Here is a 20,441-nt window from a genome sequence, read left to right on the forward strand (position 1 = left end):
GAAAACCGTATCAGTTACAAATGTATACTGTGAATGAAAATATAATTAAAGAGAGGTGTCAAAAATGTGAGAGTAATATTAAGTTTTAGTGCTATTTTACTTCATATCTGAGATACATAGGATATTTAGAGGGAACGGAAGAGAGAGAGAGAGAGAGAGAGAGAGAGAGAGAGAGAGAGAGAGAGAGAGAGAGAGAGAGAGAGATAGAATAGTAAATAACAAATGACTAAATCAGCAAACACTAAGAAACTCTTAATAAGTACTGTAGGTTATTCCAACACATATAAATATTTACCATATCTGAAAATACGTGAAAATAAAGTTCAAGTGTTATATGCATGTGACTTTCGCTATATGTTTGTATATTACTTGGAATAACGAGAACAGCAACAGGAGAAACGGCCAAAGGAGAATGAATGCTTTTGAGCTAAAATAACTGTGCGAGTGCGTGAGAGAAACAAACAGATTGGACTATCATCGTTCACTGTTATTTTCGACAACAATACGCCATTTACTGATCATTTCTTTGTCACAAAAGTAATTCTATGGAAAAACAGAATGAAACTGCGAATACATCATTAACATCATTGCTATTATCATTCGGGGACGAGTCCCCATCTTCGTTTGCCTGTTAAAGCACATGATGTTAAAATGGTATCTAACGTTTCTCGATGAGTTGGTTATTTCATCCTTATCACTGTGCAAATTATGCAAGAATTTTCAGGAATGACGTTTTTTCCTTCTGGAGCATTAGCATATAATTATAATAATATTGAGAGGAAATCAGTCCGATCTGACGAGAAGACGAACAATGATCATAGCAAATGAAACATTGCAATCTTTTACAAACTATATTATTATTATTATTGTTGTTGTTGTTGTTGTTCATGCTGTTGTAACTACACAGTCTATGTGAAGGTATATTCCTTAACATCTGGTAATTCATTTATTCATAATGTTAGCCGACATTGTCCTACAATAGCACCGACAGTTCAATCAATGCAACTTAGAAAATAACGAACACAAACGACCACGAATGTGAAGTTCAAGGTCCAAAGGACAATCAACGTCATTGCCATAAAAAAAAAATTGCATCCCAGTCCATCAAAAACCATTGCGTGGATTGCATTCATTTATCCACAATCTAGGGTGAGTCTCAGTGTATATGAGTGTAGACATTTATATTCATCCAATTTACGTTTACAGTGAAATATCAAACAAATATACATTTTGCTGGAAAATGAAGAAATCTGGGTGGATTATTTGGAAGACTTATTATATGAAAAAGAAAAACTGGGTTTAAGTTTTCGGAGGTGTTCCAGAAATTGGAAACTGTTCCCTAATAATAATAATAATAATAATAATAATAATAATAATAATAATAATAATAATAATAATAATATTTTCATTATTATTATTACATTATCACAATTCAGAATGTTCAAACATACAGACCAAACCGTCAAGGTCATTAATAAGCAAAACAAGTTTCAACAGACTACAATACCCAAAGAATAGGAAGGGTGAAAACTAAGCAAGGGATATAAAAATATATAAATAAATAAATAGTGATTAACTAACAAATACAAAACTGAACGCAGCTAATGAGAAAGGAAAACGAGGAAGACCCTGCATGGCACTTTAAAGTAGTATAACAGTCCCTCGTCAAATTCCAAGCATCAGTATCGTCAAGACTGTCAGAGTGACTGACTTAAAGATTTGAATAAAGAGAAAGAATAAAACCTTGGGCGCTGGCAGTGCGATATCGTGGCACTTCAACAAAACGTTGGGGAACAAGCATCGAGACTTGAAAGGAGCTTTCAACAATGAGCTAAAATATACTGCTATTACTACGAAAAAGAAACCTCCAAATCGAGTAATTTTATTTCATTCAGACATAGGAACAACACCCCCAAAATAGGTAGGGAAAAATATCTGAAGCCCGTAGCGTTAATGCCATCAACTCTGTAGGTATAGAGCGCATTTCATACAATACCTAACTTTCTGGTATCAATAGACATGTTGCGACAAGCACTACTGATAGGAAAATTGGAGTCGGATTTACCATCAAGTATTTTATTAAATATTTATGGGAAATTTTGTATCACTAAGTGGGAAGACTGAAAGAATGTACACTATAAATTACAAGGGTAATTCCTTCCACCGAATGTTCTCTGGTAAAAAGGTAAATAGTAAAGGACGGGCTGGTAAGCACACAATTCTTACGTGCACATAACGTGTTGCCAGACTTGTGCCAGGAAGTTCAAAGGATTAATAAATTTCTTGGTAAATTTAAGTAAATAAATTAAGTTAAAAGCAAATTTCAGGTAAGTTCAATTAGCCTAAAAGGGACTCAGAGTAAATTAAACTAACGCCATAAGAATTCCAGGCCAGTCCAGTTAGGCCAACGAATTAATTTAAGTTTCGACCACGTTAAAGTCAAGACAAAATTAACGGTAAATATGCAGGCAGGCCTAATTTTGGCTAGATATTCTATTGCGCCTATGTAATTATGTAAATCTATGTAAAATTGTTCAGTCTAAGCCTATGCACAGTTAAGTCTCATAAGTTCCAATATTATAACAGCCTAATTAAGCAAACACTTCTAGAAGTAAATAAAGTAACGAAAACAGTTGGGTTCGCCTTTAACACAAGTGAGTAAAACGTTAATTGACGAAACTGCTTCCCATCGATCGACTGTAAAGTGACCTAATCTAGGAATCGTATATAAATCTGCATTAAAGTTAGCCTTAAGTTTAAACATACTGATGTTAATTTACCCCTAAACTGACGCGAATCTTATCTATTCGGTTAGTAAAAACCAATGACCTACAGTTATGTTCCTGGAAATAAAGTTGTACGTTGATAAAATTTATGCCACTTACTAACATGTGTTCCAATGACAAAGGGGACTGCTGGTCACTTCAATTCTTTGGTTGTATCCGGATAGATAAGGATTTGGAAACATATGGGGGTTAGGATAAGTAAAACAAGGAAAAGGGGGACATACGAACCAAATCTCTTACGTGTTATCAAGTTTATAACACTACGCTAAACAAATTATACTTTGAAGTCGAAGTTAACGCGTATATATGTCCGTCTACCATGCTGCCTGAATTTACAGTAGCGCCAAAAAAACATGCTGTCTGCCTAGATCCGCAGAACAAATTTTTGCCAGGTAAACGGTTCTTTATCATTCACTAAATTAATTTCTTTACTGATTTGAAAGAACAGTTAAATCTCTATATTTATTAAATTAATCTAATAGTATTGGTGAAAGTAATCAAATTTTAAATGCTAAGTAAAAATAATCAAAGCATATAAAACGCTAAGAATTCTGCTAGGCTCACTAAAGAGACTGAAGTATAGTTATTTGTAACTCTTAACAGTGACTTAGTTAAAGTTAGAAAGTTAATATTGTTATGTACAAATAAATTTATAACATCCCCTGGGAGATAACACAAAACAGTTTTGTGTTAGATTAAACAGCTTCATCATTAATCAACTGTTGCAAGAATTGCCTTGAGTTGGTGCAGCTCTTCTCTTTGGTCTCTTTTCTCCTACTTGATAGCTTTCAGATTTTTTACTGTATTCTAAATTTTGTTCCACAATATCTACAATATACACATCTTCTGGTTTAGAGACCTCCAGCGGATAGAGTTTGTAAACTGACCTATTTGTCCCTCCGTTGCTGGCCTGAAACTTGACAACTCTGACCAGTCCACGAAAGCTGGGCATCAGCTGAGTGACCCTTGCCAATTTCTACATACAGCGAGGGGTATCATTATGTACTAACACCGCATATCCTACTTTAATCTTAGTTTGGAAGGGTCGGTTTGGATCGCTGTTGATAGTGTCTCTATCTCTTGGGGATTGTAAGTATTCCTTCTCCCTTTGTTCTTGGAATGCATGTACTACCTGAAATATGAACTTGAAACTCTCATTGCATCATTTGTGGTCAAGCTCAAAATCTGGGTCATTCAGATAGTCCCGGTCTAAGGTAGTAGGAAAAGAGTTTAACTGGTAGTCATACAACAGGTGAGAACGGGGTAAGGGAATCAACAGTATCTGGAGATGTAGCATCCACATAGGTAAGAGGCCTATTGTTAAAGTGATGCTCTATCTCAGTGACAATGGTATTAAGTTCGTCAGAATTAATCCTCTTCTTGAAAATAGATTTCTTTAGGGCTGATTTGACACTGCCGACCATCCTCTCATAGAAGCCTCCTTGATGGGGCACCCTAGGAGTGATGAATGTCCGTTTACAATGTTCTTTTGTCAATGTGGACTGTGTGTCAGTGTCATCATAGTGACTGAATCAATGAAAAGCCAGTCTTGAAGTTAGTTGCATTGTCAGAAATCATTCAAAGGCAGGATCTTCGCGAAGTGAATCTCTGGAAAGCATTTAGAAAGAAAGCACTGGTCAAGTCTTTTACAATTTCCAGGTGACAAGCTCATGTTAAAGTGCAAGTGAATACTACAATGTAAAACTTGTCAATTTCTTTGGTGTCTGAATTGCAGATAAGAATTTGTCCCGTCAAATCTACTCCGGCCACCTCATATGGCTGGAGACTGTTCACCCTGTAAGCTGGTAGAGGTGGAGGAGGTCTGCGTAAGGCTGGGCCTTCCTGACAGTTGCATAGTTGGCACTTCGATTTCATCTTCTTGGCACACTTAGCCTTGGTATCCAGTATCCTTCTCTCACTTTGCAAATTGTGTCTTGAACACCTGCATGAAGAACTTGTTCATGTGCATGAATGTGACAAGCCCAGTCAAGGGGGAATTTGGAGGTAAAAGCAAAGGAAATTTACTGCTACATGGGAGGTGGTCAGCATTTTGTAGTCTCCCAGTGCATCTTAAAGGTTCTCTCTCATCCAGGAACAAGCCTAGGCATTGAACTTCAATGGAATTTTGTGGGAATTTTTAGTAAGGTATGACATCTCCTCTGGGAAATACTGAGTCTGCGTGAAGTCAGTAAGAATTCACAATGCTTCTGAATTCAACACTTCAGCATTTTCCAAGTTTACAGGTCCGGAGTTCTTAGTTTTACAATTCTCAGTTGTACGTTTAAGGAGTCTGGTGAACCCCAAATGGGTTGAGACGAAATTTCAACAAGTCTGTCAGATGACTAGTCAGGGATGGGCCACAATATAAACAATCATTCAGACTAGGGGCCTGTTTGTTCATTCTGGGACTTGCATCAAATACATTGTGAATGGGAGTTGTAATTTAATCTTTAATCACAGGTAAATGAAGTAAATAGTGTATATTGGTCAGCTGGGGTAAATAGTGTATATTGGTCAACTTGGTACTGTTTCAATGAAGCCCAGAGACAGTTGTTCTTTGGTGATCTGGTCATAAATTTCCAGATATCCACTAGTTTGTTTCAGTTTGTGAATAGTACTGTTTAGTCTTTTCCTCAACAGTTCTAAGTTGGTAGGGAGTTGTTTCTTATCGACTTTCCATGGGAGAGATACCTCATACTGTCCTTCAACCATGTTGACAGAATTCTTGAATTCTTCCAGTACAAATTTATCCTCAGGTGACATGTCTTGATCAACAATTCCAATTGATTCTAGGGTCCAAAGTTGTTGGATGGGGTCTTCAGCAAATTTGCTATCAGAGATCTCAAGTGGTGTCTTTAAAGCAGCTTTGGAAGGTTCATTAATTGCTGATTTTGTAAGGGATTGCATACGATGCGGTCTTACTGGCACACGTGTGTCATCCATCGGACAAAACAAGATGACAAAGCATCCCGCTCTCTGTCTCCCTCCCACGTGTCAGCGGTCATCGCTCGGAGGAACGCAACTTCTACCATACAGTATTTCTGTCTGTTTCTCTCTAACATTGTTGCCTCGATTCATGTACAATCACCACTACTTGCATTGCCATGCAAGCATTCCAATCATGTACTCAATGTTCCACCGTATCTTCTGTGTCAAACTGTATGTATGTTTCTGTTTGTGAAGATGCTAAACGTCTCGCCATTTCACATACATTATGCTACTGCATTGTGTTCATTAATCTGTCTCGACTCTCATCCAAATGTCCATATGTGGAATTTCCTGTCCTTTCCATTGATATATGTTTTATCACTGTACGTTTATTATGTCTCTCACAATTGCCATCTGTTTGTCTGTCCACAAGCACAGATGTCTGAAACAAAATCTCTGTTTTGCCCTGTCTGTGTGTAGAAACTACTTTGCAGCTCGCACCAGCTAATAACAACTTCAAAGATTCTATACATGGATTCAGTAAGGAACCACCAATAAACTAGACAACACCCAGCCAGTATGTCACTCAATCCCATCCTTACACTGGTGACTCCGGAGTGACCAATGAAGGAGCCGATGGCAGACATCTGACCCAAGATGACGACCCATGCACCAACGAACCTTTCGTCGCCGTTCCTGAGCTTTCAGTAGATGTCCGACCCTCCGAGATGACCCACCCCACCACAGGAACCCTGGACGCCTCCTCCAGGCAGCCTGCCGCCGCCCCCGAACTCATACCGGACGACCTGACCAACGAAAGATCAGCCGACGTCATCCTTCAACCCGCTACCGTCCTCCTCGAGTTCCTGCTGGCTGGCGCCGATCTTCAGCCTCCTGCCCACCCAAAGCCCAAGCCCTTCGCGCCCATTCCAATTGTCAGCAAGACGATTTCTGCATTGGGGCCTTGCTGGGGGGGGAGGGGGGAAGTATTGTAAGGGACTGCATACAATGCAGTCTTACGGGTGCACGTGTGTGTCATCCATCAGACAAAACAAGACAACAAAGCATCCCACTCTCTGTCACCCTCCTGCGTGTCAGCGGCCATCGCTCAGAGGAACGCAACTTCTACCATACAATATTTGTCTGTTTCTCTCTAACATTGTTGCCTCGATTCACGTACAATCACCACTACTTGCATTGCCATGCAAGCATTCCAATCATGTACTCAATGTTCCACTGTATCTTCTGTGTCAAACTGTATGTAAGTTTCTGTTTGTGAAGCTGCCAAATGTCTCGCCATTTCACATACATTATGCTACCGCATTGTGTTCATTAATCTGTCTCGAATCTCATCCAAATGTCCATATGTGGAATTTCCTGTCCTTTCCATTGATATATGTTTTATCATTGTACATTTATTATGTCTCTCACAATTGCCATCTGTTTGTCTGTCCACAAGCACAGATGTCCAAAACATAATCTCTGTTTTGCCCTGTCTGTGTGTGGAAACTACTTTGCGGCTCGCACCAATCAATAACAACTTCGAAGGTTCTGTACATGGATTCATGGCACCACTAATAAACTAGACAACACCCAGCCAGTATGTCACTCAATCCCATCCTTACAGTCTCATCACAGTTAATGAGTACTGACAGGGGTGTCATCACTAGGGAGTTTACCAGCAACTAGATATCATCCTAAGGAGGATTCAATTAGGTTTATTCTGAGTGGTTGTGGAGAATGGATGAAGACGAAGTAGTGGTCCATTCCGACAAGCAGCTTTACCTAGTCAACCTGACTACTTGGCAAGTTTAGGGCCAGCAAGGTTGACGTTCCCGCTCTTCAGTTCAGAGACTAGCCTACACAGTCCATGAGGCCTAGTGCTCTGAGGTAGTTTAGGTACGACAACAGCCTTTAAAGTTACGAGGCTGTTATCATTTACCCTGACAGGTACAGTGACAGTACTATGCTCTCCAGGTTCTTTGGTATCCCAGAACCCACTGATGCTCAGTTGGACAGGCTTCTCTCTCTTACGTTTACACTCTTCCACTGCCCCTTGTGTGACGAAAGTACGTCGTGCACCAGAGCCAAACAGTGATCTCAATTCCTTGGTGTGGCCTAAGGGTGGATACATCACCATTAAAGCAGTAGGGAGAATTCCACTAGTTTGCGACTTTGAGTCTTTGTCACTGTCCCCACAATAGTTCACAATAAAGACTTCAGTCGAGGATCAGGGCACAATACTGAATGGTGTAATCCATTCTTACATGACAGACATTTGCGAAACTTTACATGACAATCTGCTTTCTTGTGGTTAGGTGAGGTGCATTTCACACAACGATTTTGTGCAGTAAGTCTTGAAATACGCTCCTGTGTGGTTTTGTAATTGTCACACTGGAATGTTTTATGTTCTGGTCTATCACAGAACACACAGCTTTGAGTTCTAGTTGTCTTGTTAGGTTGCCTGAATTAACAGAAAAACTCAAATTTGTGACTTCATGTTTCTTGGCATGTTTCTTGGGAGTGTAAAAACTTCATTGAGTTTTGGTCTGATTACCTGGTCTATTAGAACTGTGAGTAGGCTTTGTTTTTCTATGGGAGTAATCCCTTTTCTTATCACTGGGTTCAAAGTCCAGAGAGGACAAAGCCAGAATTATCTTTCCTAGTCCCTCTCTAATATCTAGGAGTGAGGGGTAATTTACTTCACACTTGTTTTGGATTTACTCTTTCACCTTAATTCACCTTACCACATAGTTTTTGGAAAATCAAAGGATCAAGTATCCAGGTACAGAGATATGAACCAAGTCTTTTTTTCTTTCTATGCCTCTAACATATTGTTCAAGTTTCGCTCTGAAGCCACGTAGTGAATCCAGATCCACGGAAGGCTTAGGGAGGCCTGCTACTAGACAAATTAAAGATGAGGTTATTTTCTCTGGATCAGCATAAGTTTTCTTCAGCATGGCAATAGCATCTAGGTAGTTTTCATTTGTGACAAGGATATTTTTTATTACAATTAGTACCTCACCCTTCAAACATCCCTTCAGGTAATTAAATTTGTCAACAGATCCTAAGTCTGAATGGGCGTGAATGTTAGACTCAATAACATCCCAAAAGGGAGGCCATTCTCCATCTATACCATCAAATTCAGGTAGTGACAAAGATGGTAACTTAGCCTTATGCAACAGTCTAAAATCTGTTGCACTACTCTACTTTCATGCAAACAATTTTGAGTTTCTCCAAAACTTCAGTGCTTTGCATGATGATTTTGTCGACATGACGTCGTTTTGCAGTGAGCAAGGTTCTATCAGGATCTTGTGCAGAGAACCCTTCTTCTCCAAGTTGAACTAAATACTTAAAGATGAGGTCTTCATATTTGAGTCTAGCCTGAGGTGATACGCCTCCAAGGTTGAGGAAAAGATAAGGCCTTCATATTTGAGAGTCTAGCCTGAGGTGATATGCCTCCAAGGTTGAGGATTCGAGATCACTAGCCCTCTGAATTATGTCCGCTGTGTCTCTGCACAGACCACTGTAGGTTTCTTCATAAAGTTCGAGGGAGTATGCTAATTGGGCTGCAGACATGTTACGAGTTTTAATTGCAACAAAGCTTGAAATCCCAGGACAACATCACAGGCCTTAAAACATCCTGCTGGGGATGCCAACCTTCCAGTGTGAGAAATTTTGTATCACTAAGTGGGAAGACTGAAAGAAAGGACACTATAAATTACAAGGGTAATTCCTTCCACTGGATGTTCTCCGGTAAAAAGGTAAATAGTAAAGTACGGGCTGGTAAGCACACAGTTCTTACGTGCACATAACGTGTTTCCAGACTTGTGCCAGAAAGCTCAAAGGGTTAATAAATTTCTTGGTAAATTTAAGTAAATAAATTCTGTTAAAAGTAAACTTCAGGTAAGTTCGATTAGCCTACAAGGGACTCAGAGTAAATTAAACTAAGGCCAGTCCAGTTAGGCCAAGGAATTAAAGTAAGTTTTGACCACGTTAAAGTCAAGTTAAGGCAAACTGAGTACCAAAATTAATGGTAAATACGCAGGCAGGCCTAATTTTGGCTAAATATTCTATTACACCTATGTAATTATGTAAATCTATGTAAAATTGTTCAGTCTAAGCCTATGCACAGTTAAGTCGGTAATTCTAAGCCGGCTGTCCGCGGTGAGCTAGACTGTGGCAATTGGCGTTTTTTTATGTTATTTTACTTGCTTTACAAGAATCTAAAGTCATATTTTGTCGGCCGGCTGTAAATATACCGTAATTGACCTTTGAAGACTACACGACTTAAGTACCTAACGCGGGGTAGGTCTAAGCCGGCATTCGACAAGCCCCCACCTCCCTCCATAACTAATACGGCAAAATTGTAACCAGTAAACACCTCTAGGGTACGTTAGGTTGGTATTTTTAGGGTTTACTGGTTACAATTTTGCCGTATTAGCTATGGAGGTGGGGTTGCCGCGGAATGCCGGCTTAGACCTACCCCACGTTAGGTAATACAAGTCGTGTAGTCTTCAAGGTCAATGACAGCTTAGTTACAGCCGGCCGACAAAATATTACTTTAAATTCCTCTAAAGGAAGTAAAATAACATAGGAAAACGTCAACTGCCATAGTCTAGCTCATCGCGGACAGCCGGCTTAGAATTACCGTTAAGCCTTATATGTTCCAATATTATAACAGCCTAACTAAGTAAACTAACAGCCTAACTAAGTAAACACTTCTAGAAATAAAGTAAGGAAAACAGTTGGTTACGCCTTTAACACAAGTGAGTAAAACGTTAATTGACGAAACTGCTTCCCATCGATCGACTGTAAAGTGACCTAATCTAGGAATCGTTTATCAACCTGCATTAAAGTTAGCCTCAAGTTTAAACATACTTATGTTAATTTACCCCTAAACTAAAACAAATCTTATCTATTCGGTTAGTAAAAACCAATGACCTATAGTTATGTTCCTGGAAATAAAGCTGTACGTCGATAAAATTTATGCCACTTACTAACATCTGTTCCAACGACAATGGGATGATGGCCATTCAATTCTTTGGTTGTATCCCGACAGATAAGGATTTGGAAACATATGGGGGTTAGGATAGGTAAAACCAGGAAAAGGGGGACACACGAAACAAATTCTTACGTGTTATCAAGTTTATAACACTACACTACACAAATTATACTCTGAACTTTTGAAGGAGAAGTTAACGCGTTACAGTAGCGTCAGAAAAAACATGCTGTCGGCCTAGTGGCTAGAGGAACCTACACCCGCGGAAAAAAATTGTGCCAGGCAAGCTCTGTATCACTCACTAAATTAATTTCTTTAGTGATCTGAAAAAAAGTTAAATCACTATATTTATTAAATTAATCTAGTATTGGTGAAAGTAATAAAATTTTAAATGCCAAGTAAAAATAATCAAAGTATATAAAATTCGTAAGAATTCTGCTAGGCTCACTAAAGAGAACGGAGTATAGTTATTCGTAACTCTTAGCAGCGACTTTGTTAAATTTCGAAAGTTAATGTTATAATGTACAAATAAATTTACAACAATATTCAGCATCATTCTGTGCAACATTAGCAACTCCCTGCATATCACAGAATGAAAACATGGTAAGAGATCTAAAAATAATTATTGTAATAGTGTTATGGAATTCAGTCTCCACCCCAGCTGACCACACAGTTTATTAACATATTCTAGTCCTTCGTTAGGATTAACAGATGCTTTCTAAATATTTGGGACCGAACAACACAAGAGTTATGTTCCGTGCCCGTACACCACTTATGGGTGCAGCAACTTTATTTTACATTAGTGGTGAAGAGAGAGTAAATGCGACGAAAATTGTATCATCTGCTGACTGTATATATCATTATAATTATAATCGTATATATAAACCGTATTATCTTACTGCAAAAATTGTCTTGAGCAAAGGTTCTAGAACAATCGTCTAGAATACTAAGAATACCATCCTGAGACATGAGACTTTATACAAAAGGCCTATGCTCACAAAAAAAAAAAAAACATCAGAAACAATGCAAACTTAAACGAAACTGAATAAGACCAAGATGGAGTTTCCGAAATAATTATTACAAAATGTAAGTAGAAAATAAAAAAATATCATGCTTAACTAAAGGACAGGTAATGTTAAAATATTCAAGGCTGTCTTGAATATAATAAGGGCATCACAAGTGCCTAGTTGTCTCTTGTAAGCATACTTATTATCAGGATGCAAAGAAAATCAAATTGAGTGCATCATATAAAAATTCATGATTTGTGCAAAAGACAAAGTTCACGTGACGAAAACGGAGTTAAAACTTCGTGGAACTAGGTTCTGTTATTGTGTGGAGAAATGCGGATGTCAAATAAATACTCATCAGGAAATGTTAGGACAGGGCGACTCCTAGAATGTTTGGAGCCCGGCTAATATGTGTCTCTCTCTCTCTCTCTCTCTCTCTCTCTCTCTCTCTCTCTCTCTCTCTCTCTCTCTCTCTCTCTTAAGAATTTAGCAAAATCTTACATTTATTTTTCTTCGTAATTAACCTGTTCATAGAAGTTTCGACACACATACACACACACACTTTAGACTGCCAGGATTACAACCTCAGGAAATCACTGAGGGATATTTGTAATCCTTCTGCAAATAAAACCGGTTTCACTTTGAAAGCCTATACACTTATTACTAAACTAACGAAGGCTTGTCATTGATGGATGTGTTCCCAGAACCGGGGTGTCAACATTCTTAAAGTACACTCGAAAGCGAAATAAAGATTTCACATCAGTACAGGCTGAAGTACTTAAAGGTCTGTCATAAAAGGAGACAATAAAACTAAGTCTGAGGAAGATGAAAGGAGTCTTGGACAATGCGAGACGCCATCAAGGTCTTGCCTCAGTAAAGTCCTCAAAGGGACATGAGGTTGGGCTAATGGATGAAATCCTAGAGAGAAAATGCGAATAAAAGAATAGGCCATTAAGGCAAAACTACGCCGGAAAAGGCGATATGAGAGAGAGAGAGAGAGAGAGAGAGAGAGAGAGAGAGAGAGACTTAATTCCCCCTACCCGTGCCCTCTACGAAAGAAGCAGAGGCTGGCATTACCTTGTTTACTTATGCATACTGAATTGCACTAGTTACATCTATCAATCCCGTATTGTTTGCATAGATATTACAAATGCCACCCGGGCAATTTCCTGAGAGGCAATTCCTCACAATGCAAATGTAATATCCGAGTGAAGGATTAATATAACAGTCATCTGAACTAATATAGGCTACATACATAGAAATATATATTTACACACACATACGTATGTGTGTATATATATATATATATATATATATATATATATATATATATATATATATATATATATATATATATATATATATATATATATATATATATATGCCTTTTCCTTAAGGAAGGCAGATTCTAGAGGGTGATAACTTATTTATGGGTGTGGTTGCTAATCCCTGTATCCCTGTCCTTCTCTATATTGAACGACTAACCACAGCTGACTACCCATCCGGTACATAACTAATTCAGTGCTTGTCTCAGAAGGGTACGAGTGATTTTTTTATTGGAACTGGACACTATCTTACCTAACTCCCCCAGCCCCCACCCACCCACAATCGAACTCCGGTCTCTTGCTGAAGGCTGCTGATAAACATACACACATACAGTATGTATGTACACACACAAACATTATATATATATATATATATATATATATATATATATATATATATATATATATATATATATATATATACATATACACATATATATGTGTGTGTAGCAAATCACTGGAGACGTGTGATGGTCATATATGCATCAGCCAGTCATTTCTTTTCACCTTTCTCCTGGTTGATGTATGTGTATATATATACTGTAAATATATATGCATATACATACATACATAAACATATTTTAATGCATATATATATATATGTGTGTGTGTGTGTGTCCCGCATATTATATCATTCATTCATGAAATGAATATTGGTCAAAGTTTTTAGCCCAATACAGATACTTTGAAATTTTTCCGAAACCTAAAAGGGAACATGCGATTGAAAAACTTTTTATTATTGATGATAAAACGATAAACACATCGAAGTGATATGATAAACTTGCAATGAAATCACAGGACTTTTGCCAGTAATATATACATTATACTGAAAAGTAGCGAATATTACTTACTATCCATAGCCGCGCATTTTTCTCGGAGTTCTTTTTGCAAGGCATCCAGCCTAACCTGCAGCTGCTCTGATTCCTTGAGTTTCTCCTTAATGCCATTAAGTTCTTCCAGTCGCTGGGTCAGGGCGCGTACTTCCTCCTGCTTCTCTGCAAGGGCAAGGGTGAGTTGATCCACCTGTTTCTGGTACCTCTCTTCCTGAGCCGCGAGTTCCTTTCTGTCAGGAAGAAGAGCAGAGATTTAGATCACCTTGCCATAAGTACATATTTATTTTTAAGTTGCGTTATTACCCTTAAATTCATAAAATTTCGTTCGCTCTCTTTTCACTGTACTACCATGAACAATTATTAAGTATCCTTAGAAGTGACAAAAAGAAACTAAAGAAAGAAAATTCTATTCCAAATAAGGTATTTGATTAAAGATAAGAAACAGAAAATTGGACTTCGAAAGATGGTTTATCTTAAGACTGATTATAGCCGACATAACACCGTTATTTACTTATATTATACCCAGCATCACCACATTTACCAGAAATTAATAGTGCAGCACCTACTGATGCATAAAATACCTAGTAATGAAACTTGAATTCCATATTATATTTTGAAAGTGCAAAGAAACAAATTAGTTCTCCAACTGTCACCAGTTTTCTAATCTATACTATCCGTTTTAGATATACAATACTCTGTATAGTTTTACTTAAGGAAAGATAAGGTCATATTTAAGATTCAAGAAAATGCCATAGGAGTTGCGGTCGGAGTAAAACATCTCTTTAACTTCTGAGAAGGTAATTTTTTATATGGTAGTATCGCCAAAATTCATACAAGGCACCACAAGAAGATAAAAAACCTAAGACCTGGCATCAATACTAATCCTTCTGCCGATACCATCATGCTAAGTAGATACATATAAGCATACATACACAGCATACTGCAAGTAAAATGTTTCTTTTACACGTCGTGTAACCAGAACAAAAAAAAAAAAAAACACAGATGTCACTGCTAAATGCAACCTTAAAATGATGAATAAAATATTAGAATCAGTTTGTCATTTCATGTACATATAAAGAAGCCTACTTTCAACAATAAAATTCTCATCACATATTGTGGCATTCGTTTCTGAATTTCTTATGCTGTACTCTCGTCAGAGTACAGACAATAGACAAATATTCCATATTACACTGCAAGTAATGTAACAACACAATTTTGCATCCTTTGCAGAAGTCAACATTTCCATTCTTGATCGGTATGTATTGTCCAAAAATGGTATCTTTTATACATACACTTAAACACCTTTCCCATAACTTTCACTGTTGCCTATTTTGTAGTCATACACTTCTCCTTTCCCACATTATGTTATACTTTTGATATCTCTACCATCCTGGATTTCAAGCCCTCTTATACCTATACTCAGTCAACTTTATTCTAGACATGCCTCAACAATGCCTACTCCCATTCTTTACTTTTAATTCTAAAGCGTAAACTATTTAAATTGTTATTCACACACTGAGTCTTCAAAAAATTCATCTGTTTGTCCTGCATTCCATTTAACTTACCCCATGCTTCGAACACAAGCTCGTTATGTAATAAAGGGACAAACGAGATTGTTCACTGGAGTTTGTATTAGATCAAATCGGGAACTATACCATCATTTGGTACGTGTGGACTGCCGGGAAAAGACCGCCATGAGCACTATTTACTTTATAATTTCTTCACACTATGCATATAATCAATTTATAAAGCACTTTCACAATTTATACATACCCTATATTGGAATAACTCTTCACTTTCTACGTTCACCTCATAACTACTTCTACAAACTGATGCATGCAATAACTTCCCAACTTCTGTCACCAACTGCTTTTACATGAATACGCATAATAACCTGAATAATGAAAAAACGTACCTTTCACATAAATTCAGTTTTAAAGTTTATATCATTAAATATAAATGGCACACAGAAGTTCTAGCTACCTTTGTCAAAAAAAATATATAGGTTCGAAACAATATGCAAACATGTTTGTCTGTTTGCCATTAAATTTATCCTAATAATCTAAAAATAAACATGGCTCTTACTTGGTTTTCTCAATCAGATCTCCGGCATTACGACATAATTCACTGTTTCTCAAAGAACAACTCGTGATTCCTTCTTCTTCCCCATCTGTTTTTGTTGATATATCTATAATCTCTGCAACTCCTCCACTGGTTTTGTTAGAGTTATCATGCTCTCTCGGGGAGGACCGTCGCCTTATTCTCACAGTAGCTTCAATTTTGACATCTGAACCTTTTTCATTAAGAGAACATTCACCACTACTCGGTTTTGAAAAATGTTTGTGGTCATTCATTCCATTCAAATGTTCACTCACATTCTGAGAAATGTTACTGGAATGATTAGCGTCTACAACACCAGCATCAGTCACTAGGATTTTATGTTCATTCTCAGGATATTCAACACAGTTTGTTGGTCGTCTTCTACTTGTGGAGAGAGACCTCCTTCTTGGAGGCCTTCTCACAACTGGCTGGTCTTTGCCTTCTTCCTGTTTAGAACAAGACGTTTCTCTCACTCTGGAAGATGAGAGAGCACGCCTGCCACGCATCTGATCCTCAGATAGAGGTCCTTGGTCCGAAATTAAATTTACTCTGGGGAGTTCCCCTAGAGTTACAGACCTTGTCATTCGTCTTTCTGGGTCCTTAGAGGTTAACTGACAATTTGCTGACTTGTGGACATGACTTGAAGAGTCGGCTGTGGTGCCAGTATTGTCAGTTTTCACACTGAATGGGAATTGTGTGCTATCGCTAATTTGATGGTTATCATTGGAAGACACAGATGCCAACCTGTCTGAACGTGCTGAATCTGGCTTAGACCCCGCCAAATACCTGGATCTCGTACGACTTCGAGTCCTTGAATCACCATCTATTTTGGAGTCTGTATTGTTAGTCATGCTCGTATAATCTTTGTCAGGATTAGAATCTGTTGAGTCTCTTATACTCGAATGACTCTGTGCTCTTGATACTGTAGTATCTTTAAATTTTTCATTATTTTCAGTTCCTGGTAACTCTCGTGCTCTTGAATGACTTCTAGACCTACAGCGCCATGGAATAATTACAACCTGTGCCTCATCACAACTGGAGTCTTTATCATTTTTGTTATCTCTGTCTTTTTGCTCCTCTGTCACTGAAATAGATAAATGTTCCTCTGGTTCTCCTTCCGGTCCAGTAGACGATGAGCGTTTTCTCTGGAAGTATTCAGAGATTCTCTCCCTTTTCAGCTCCCGCGATGTTGATACTGATCTTGGTCTCTTTTTATGATAATGCTTTTCTGGTCGCTTAACTTCTTTTGCCTCTTTCCCAGAAAGAACTTCAACAGACACTCTTTTCTCCAATTCATGACAGTTAGAACAAGAGTTACTCCTCAGAGGTATTCGGAAAACAACATGAGTTGCTCTCTCTGAAGGACTTCCATCTTGACTAAAATTAGACATACTTTGTCTGTTCACAGAGTCACTAACATTTTTCTCATAAACTTCTTCAGATACCATGTCAACTGTGGCCATTTCTAGCCTATCTTCATTTCCTTTGGAAAAAGAAACTTTTCCATGTAATACTGTTTCATCCCTTTCCTGGGTGGCAGCACTATCCACAGGAAAGTCAGAATTAGCTGTTTGAGGAAGGTCAAGGTTTGCCTGCTTGTATTTTCCATATCTACTATTATGTTGCTTTCTCCTACTGCAGTGATCAGGAAATATATTTTTGTTGCATTCACTTAACCCAGTTTTATCACTTTTACTATTAGCTTTTTGTGTGGAGAGTGAAGAAAGAGCTGCTATACCTCCAACTACAGCTTTCTTATTTAATTGGTTTTGCGCTTCATTTACTCCACTTGTAGAATTATTAATAGCTGAAGCTAAAGTAACAGCTGTTGGTAGGAGTTTTTCCTCTGTCACTGGTGTAAGAGAGAACGATCTCTTATGCATAGAGGCTGTATGACGATGACGATCACAGGAAGAAACTTCAGGAGCTGAATGCCTAGTTGCGTAGCCTGTGGGTTTACTATTAATTTTATTTTCTCTCAACACAGCATGGGTACTGGGAGGCTTACAACTCAGTGGCGAAGTTGGTCTATTTTTCTCCAATGTATTGTTAGCCGACGCTTGGCTATCACTATCATTTTCTGGTATTGATTCCAGGGAATGCACTGAGGATATGGAATGACGAGATTTCCCAGTAGTTGGGGAAGAACTTCTTGATCCCTGCTTGCTCATTTCGAATTTTGGCTCAACAGGAAAACACACTTTCGTTGTTGGGAGAGGAGGAGGTGCAACTCTAGCCTTAACTGGAGAATTCACAGGTATTAGAGATCTGTCAGACTGTGAAACCATAGGTGTTACAGGTATGGTAGAAGTTTTTTCGGTATCCTTTAAATTTTCTTTGACAACTTGTGATTCATGTCTTACATTAACAGGAGATGATGGAGGAGTGGTCAATTTGTCTCCATCCGTGAATGGAATTTCTGTAGAGTTGGGTCCAGAACCTACTGGGTTTATAGGAGACTGAGAACCACCCCTACGTGAACCCATTACAGGATTAGTTTTGATGTTTGTTCTTACAGTCTTACGGCCTGCAGTAGGTGATGAAGATAATCTTCCCCCTGTGCCCATTCGTGGCCCTGGTGGTGTACGTCGACCAGAGGGAGATATGGGTCTGGATGTAAGGCTTGTGAGGCTTGAAGTGGAGCTTGAAGGGGTTGAAAGCATGGAAGCTCTTCCATCAGGTGATGTAGGTCTTGAAGATGGACCGGTAACAATTGGGTACGGAGGAATGCCTTGGATTGCAGATGGACCAGGTGATGATGGTGGTGTAACAATCCCTGGTGAGTGTAGGGAAAGACTATCATCAGAATCTTGGTTTATATTTGTTGGGCTAGAAGCTAAAGAGAAACCTGACGATGCTAAAGGTCCCCTTGGTCCAACAAAACGTGGATTCAATGGAGGTTTCATTGCCAAAGATGTAGAAGTTTCACTGGATTTTCTTAGTGGAGAAAAGGCAGATGTTGTTATCCTGTTCACATTCCATTTGCTTTCTGCTTGATCTGTGGTAGCCTGTGAGGCAGAAGCAGTTGGTGCAATGAGAGATGGCATATCATTTTCAGCCATTACTGATTCACCAACTTCTGCAGTAGCTTCAGCAGATTGTTCTGATAGTTTTTTCTCATTTCCAGCAATACCCCCACCAGTCATCCCTCCACTAATACTATCTGTCAGATCATGCTCGGTGGGCCGATAAGGGTCAGGGCTGTTAGAAATCCTGGTCTTGGTGAGAACATTATTTGTAGGCAAGTCTGTTCTTTGCCCAGAACTATCAATACTGCTGTCCTCGTCAGTTGCCGCAGAGGAGCGCACAGATGCATCCTGACTGCTACTGTCATCCCATTCACCAGATTTGCGGGGATCAAGATTCTTGCTTCTTTTTTTAGCAGGTCCTTCACAATCTTTTTCCTTTGATCTCTCAATAGACTTACTTCTGCGAAAGATAGAGGTTCTTGAAGATGACAATTTGTCTTCTTTGTTCCTGAGAGTAATGCTGTCACTCACATCTTTGCTTTTGTCTTCTTTGCTACTTTTTTCTTTCTTTTTTTCTTTGGAAGAGTCAGTTGATCGGTCCTTAGAAGCAACTTTGTCTTTTCCTTTACTTTTGAAGAATCCAAACATAATGTTCACCACACCCCTAACCCAAACGCACTAGGATGCTTCTGTTCACTTTAGCGTGTTGCATTCAATACAGCCATACGGGAATTTCGTGCTTAATTGCTCAGATATTTTTTTTTCTGAACACCTACAATAAATAAAAGCATTTGTCAGTATTCACTACCAAATATTATGTCTAAAATCATGAATTCAAACAAAGTATATATATATTATAACAGATACATATATATATATATATATATATATATATATATATATATATATATATATATATATATATATATATATAGATAGATAATCAATTTCCATTCTCTAAAACATAATCATCAGAATTAAGACATTTACAATTGAGAAATTGTCCCTGTAGAAGATAAAATAAGCACAATACAATTAAGGGCAGATTGCAATTAATAAATCCTCCAGTAATTAAGGTGAACAATTATTAATGAAATTATCTGTCTGTATAACAAAAAAAAACACACAAACAAATAAATACACAAGCCCACACAGAAATATAATCATAAAATACGTCAAGCAGAAAAATATAAGCACATACACATATAAACATAACCACATTCATATGGACATATATACATATATATATATATACTATATATATGTATATATATATATATATATATATATATATATATATAATGTATATAAAATATAAATATATATATATATATATATATATATATATTATATATATATATATATATATATATATATATATATAGTGCATAGTTTCAATAATTCTTCAAAAGCAATTATTTCACACACTACAGACCGATATATATGAGATATACGAAATGTACTGTATGTGGCTGTACAAGTGTTCGTGTA

The 20,441-nt window shown here is 37.9% G+C and overlaps 1 protein-coding gene across 16 annotated transcripts in view; it reads right to left on the reverse strand.

Annotated features, from left to right (window-relative positions):
• The window catches only part of LOC136845771 (trichohyalin-like), a 576,224-nt gene that overhangs the window by 52,480 nt on the left and 503,303 nt on the right, over positions 1-20,441 (reverse strand). For 9 of the 16 annotated variants that reach the window (XM_067116039.1, XM_067116041.1, XM_067116040.1 and 6 more), the window contains exon 13: positions 13,900-14,111. In XM_067116039.1, the coding sequence (XP_066972140.1) occupies positions 13,900-14,111 (212 nt within the window). Of the gene's footprint in view, positions 1-13,899; positions 14,112-15,966; positions 19,723-20,441 lie in introns of all 16 variants that reach the window. The other 7 variants (XM_067116031.1, XM_067116027.1, XM_067116028.1 and 4 more) reach the window with 1 other exon arrangement.

The sequence above is a fragment of the Macrobrachium rosenbergii genome, chromosome 14 (genome assembly GCF_040412425.1).
Source record: "Macrobrachium rosenbergii isolate ZJJX-2024 chromosome 14, ASM4041242v1, whole genome shotgun sequence".
Taxonomy (NCBI): domain Eukaryota; kingdom Metazoa; phylum Arthropoda; class Malacostraca; order Decapoda; family Palaemonidae; genus Macrobrachium; species Macrobrachium rosenbergii.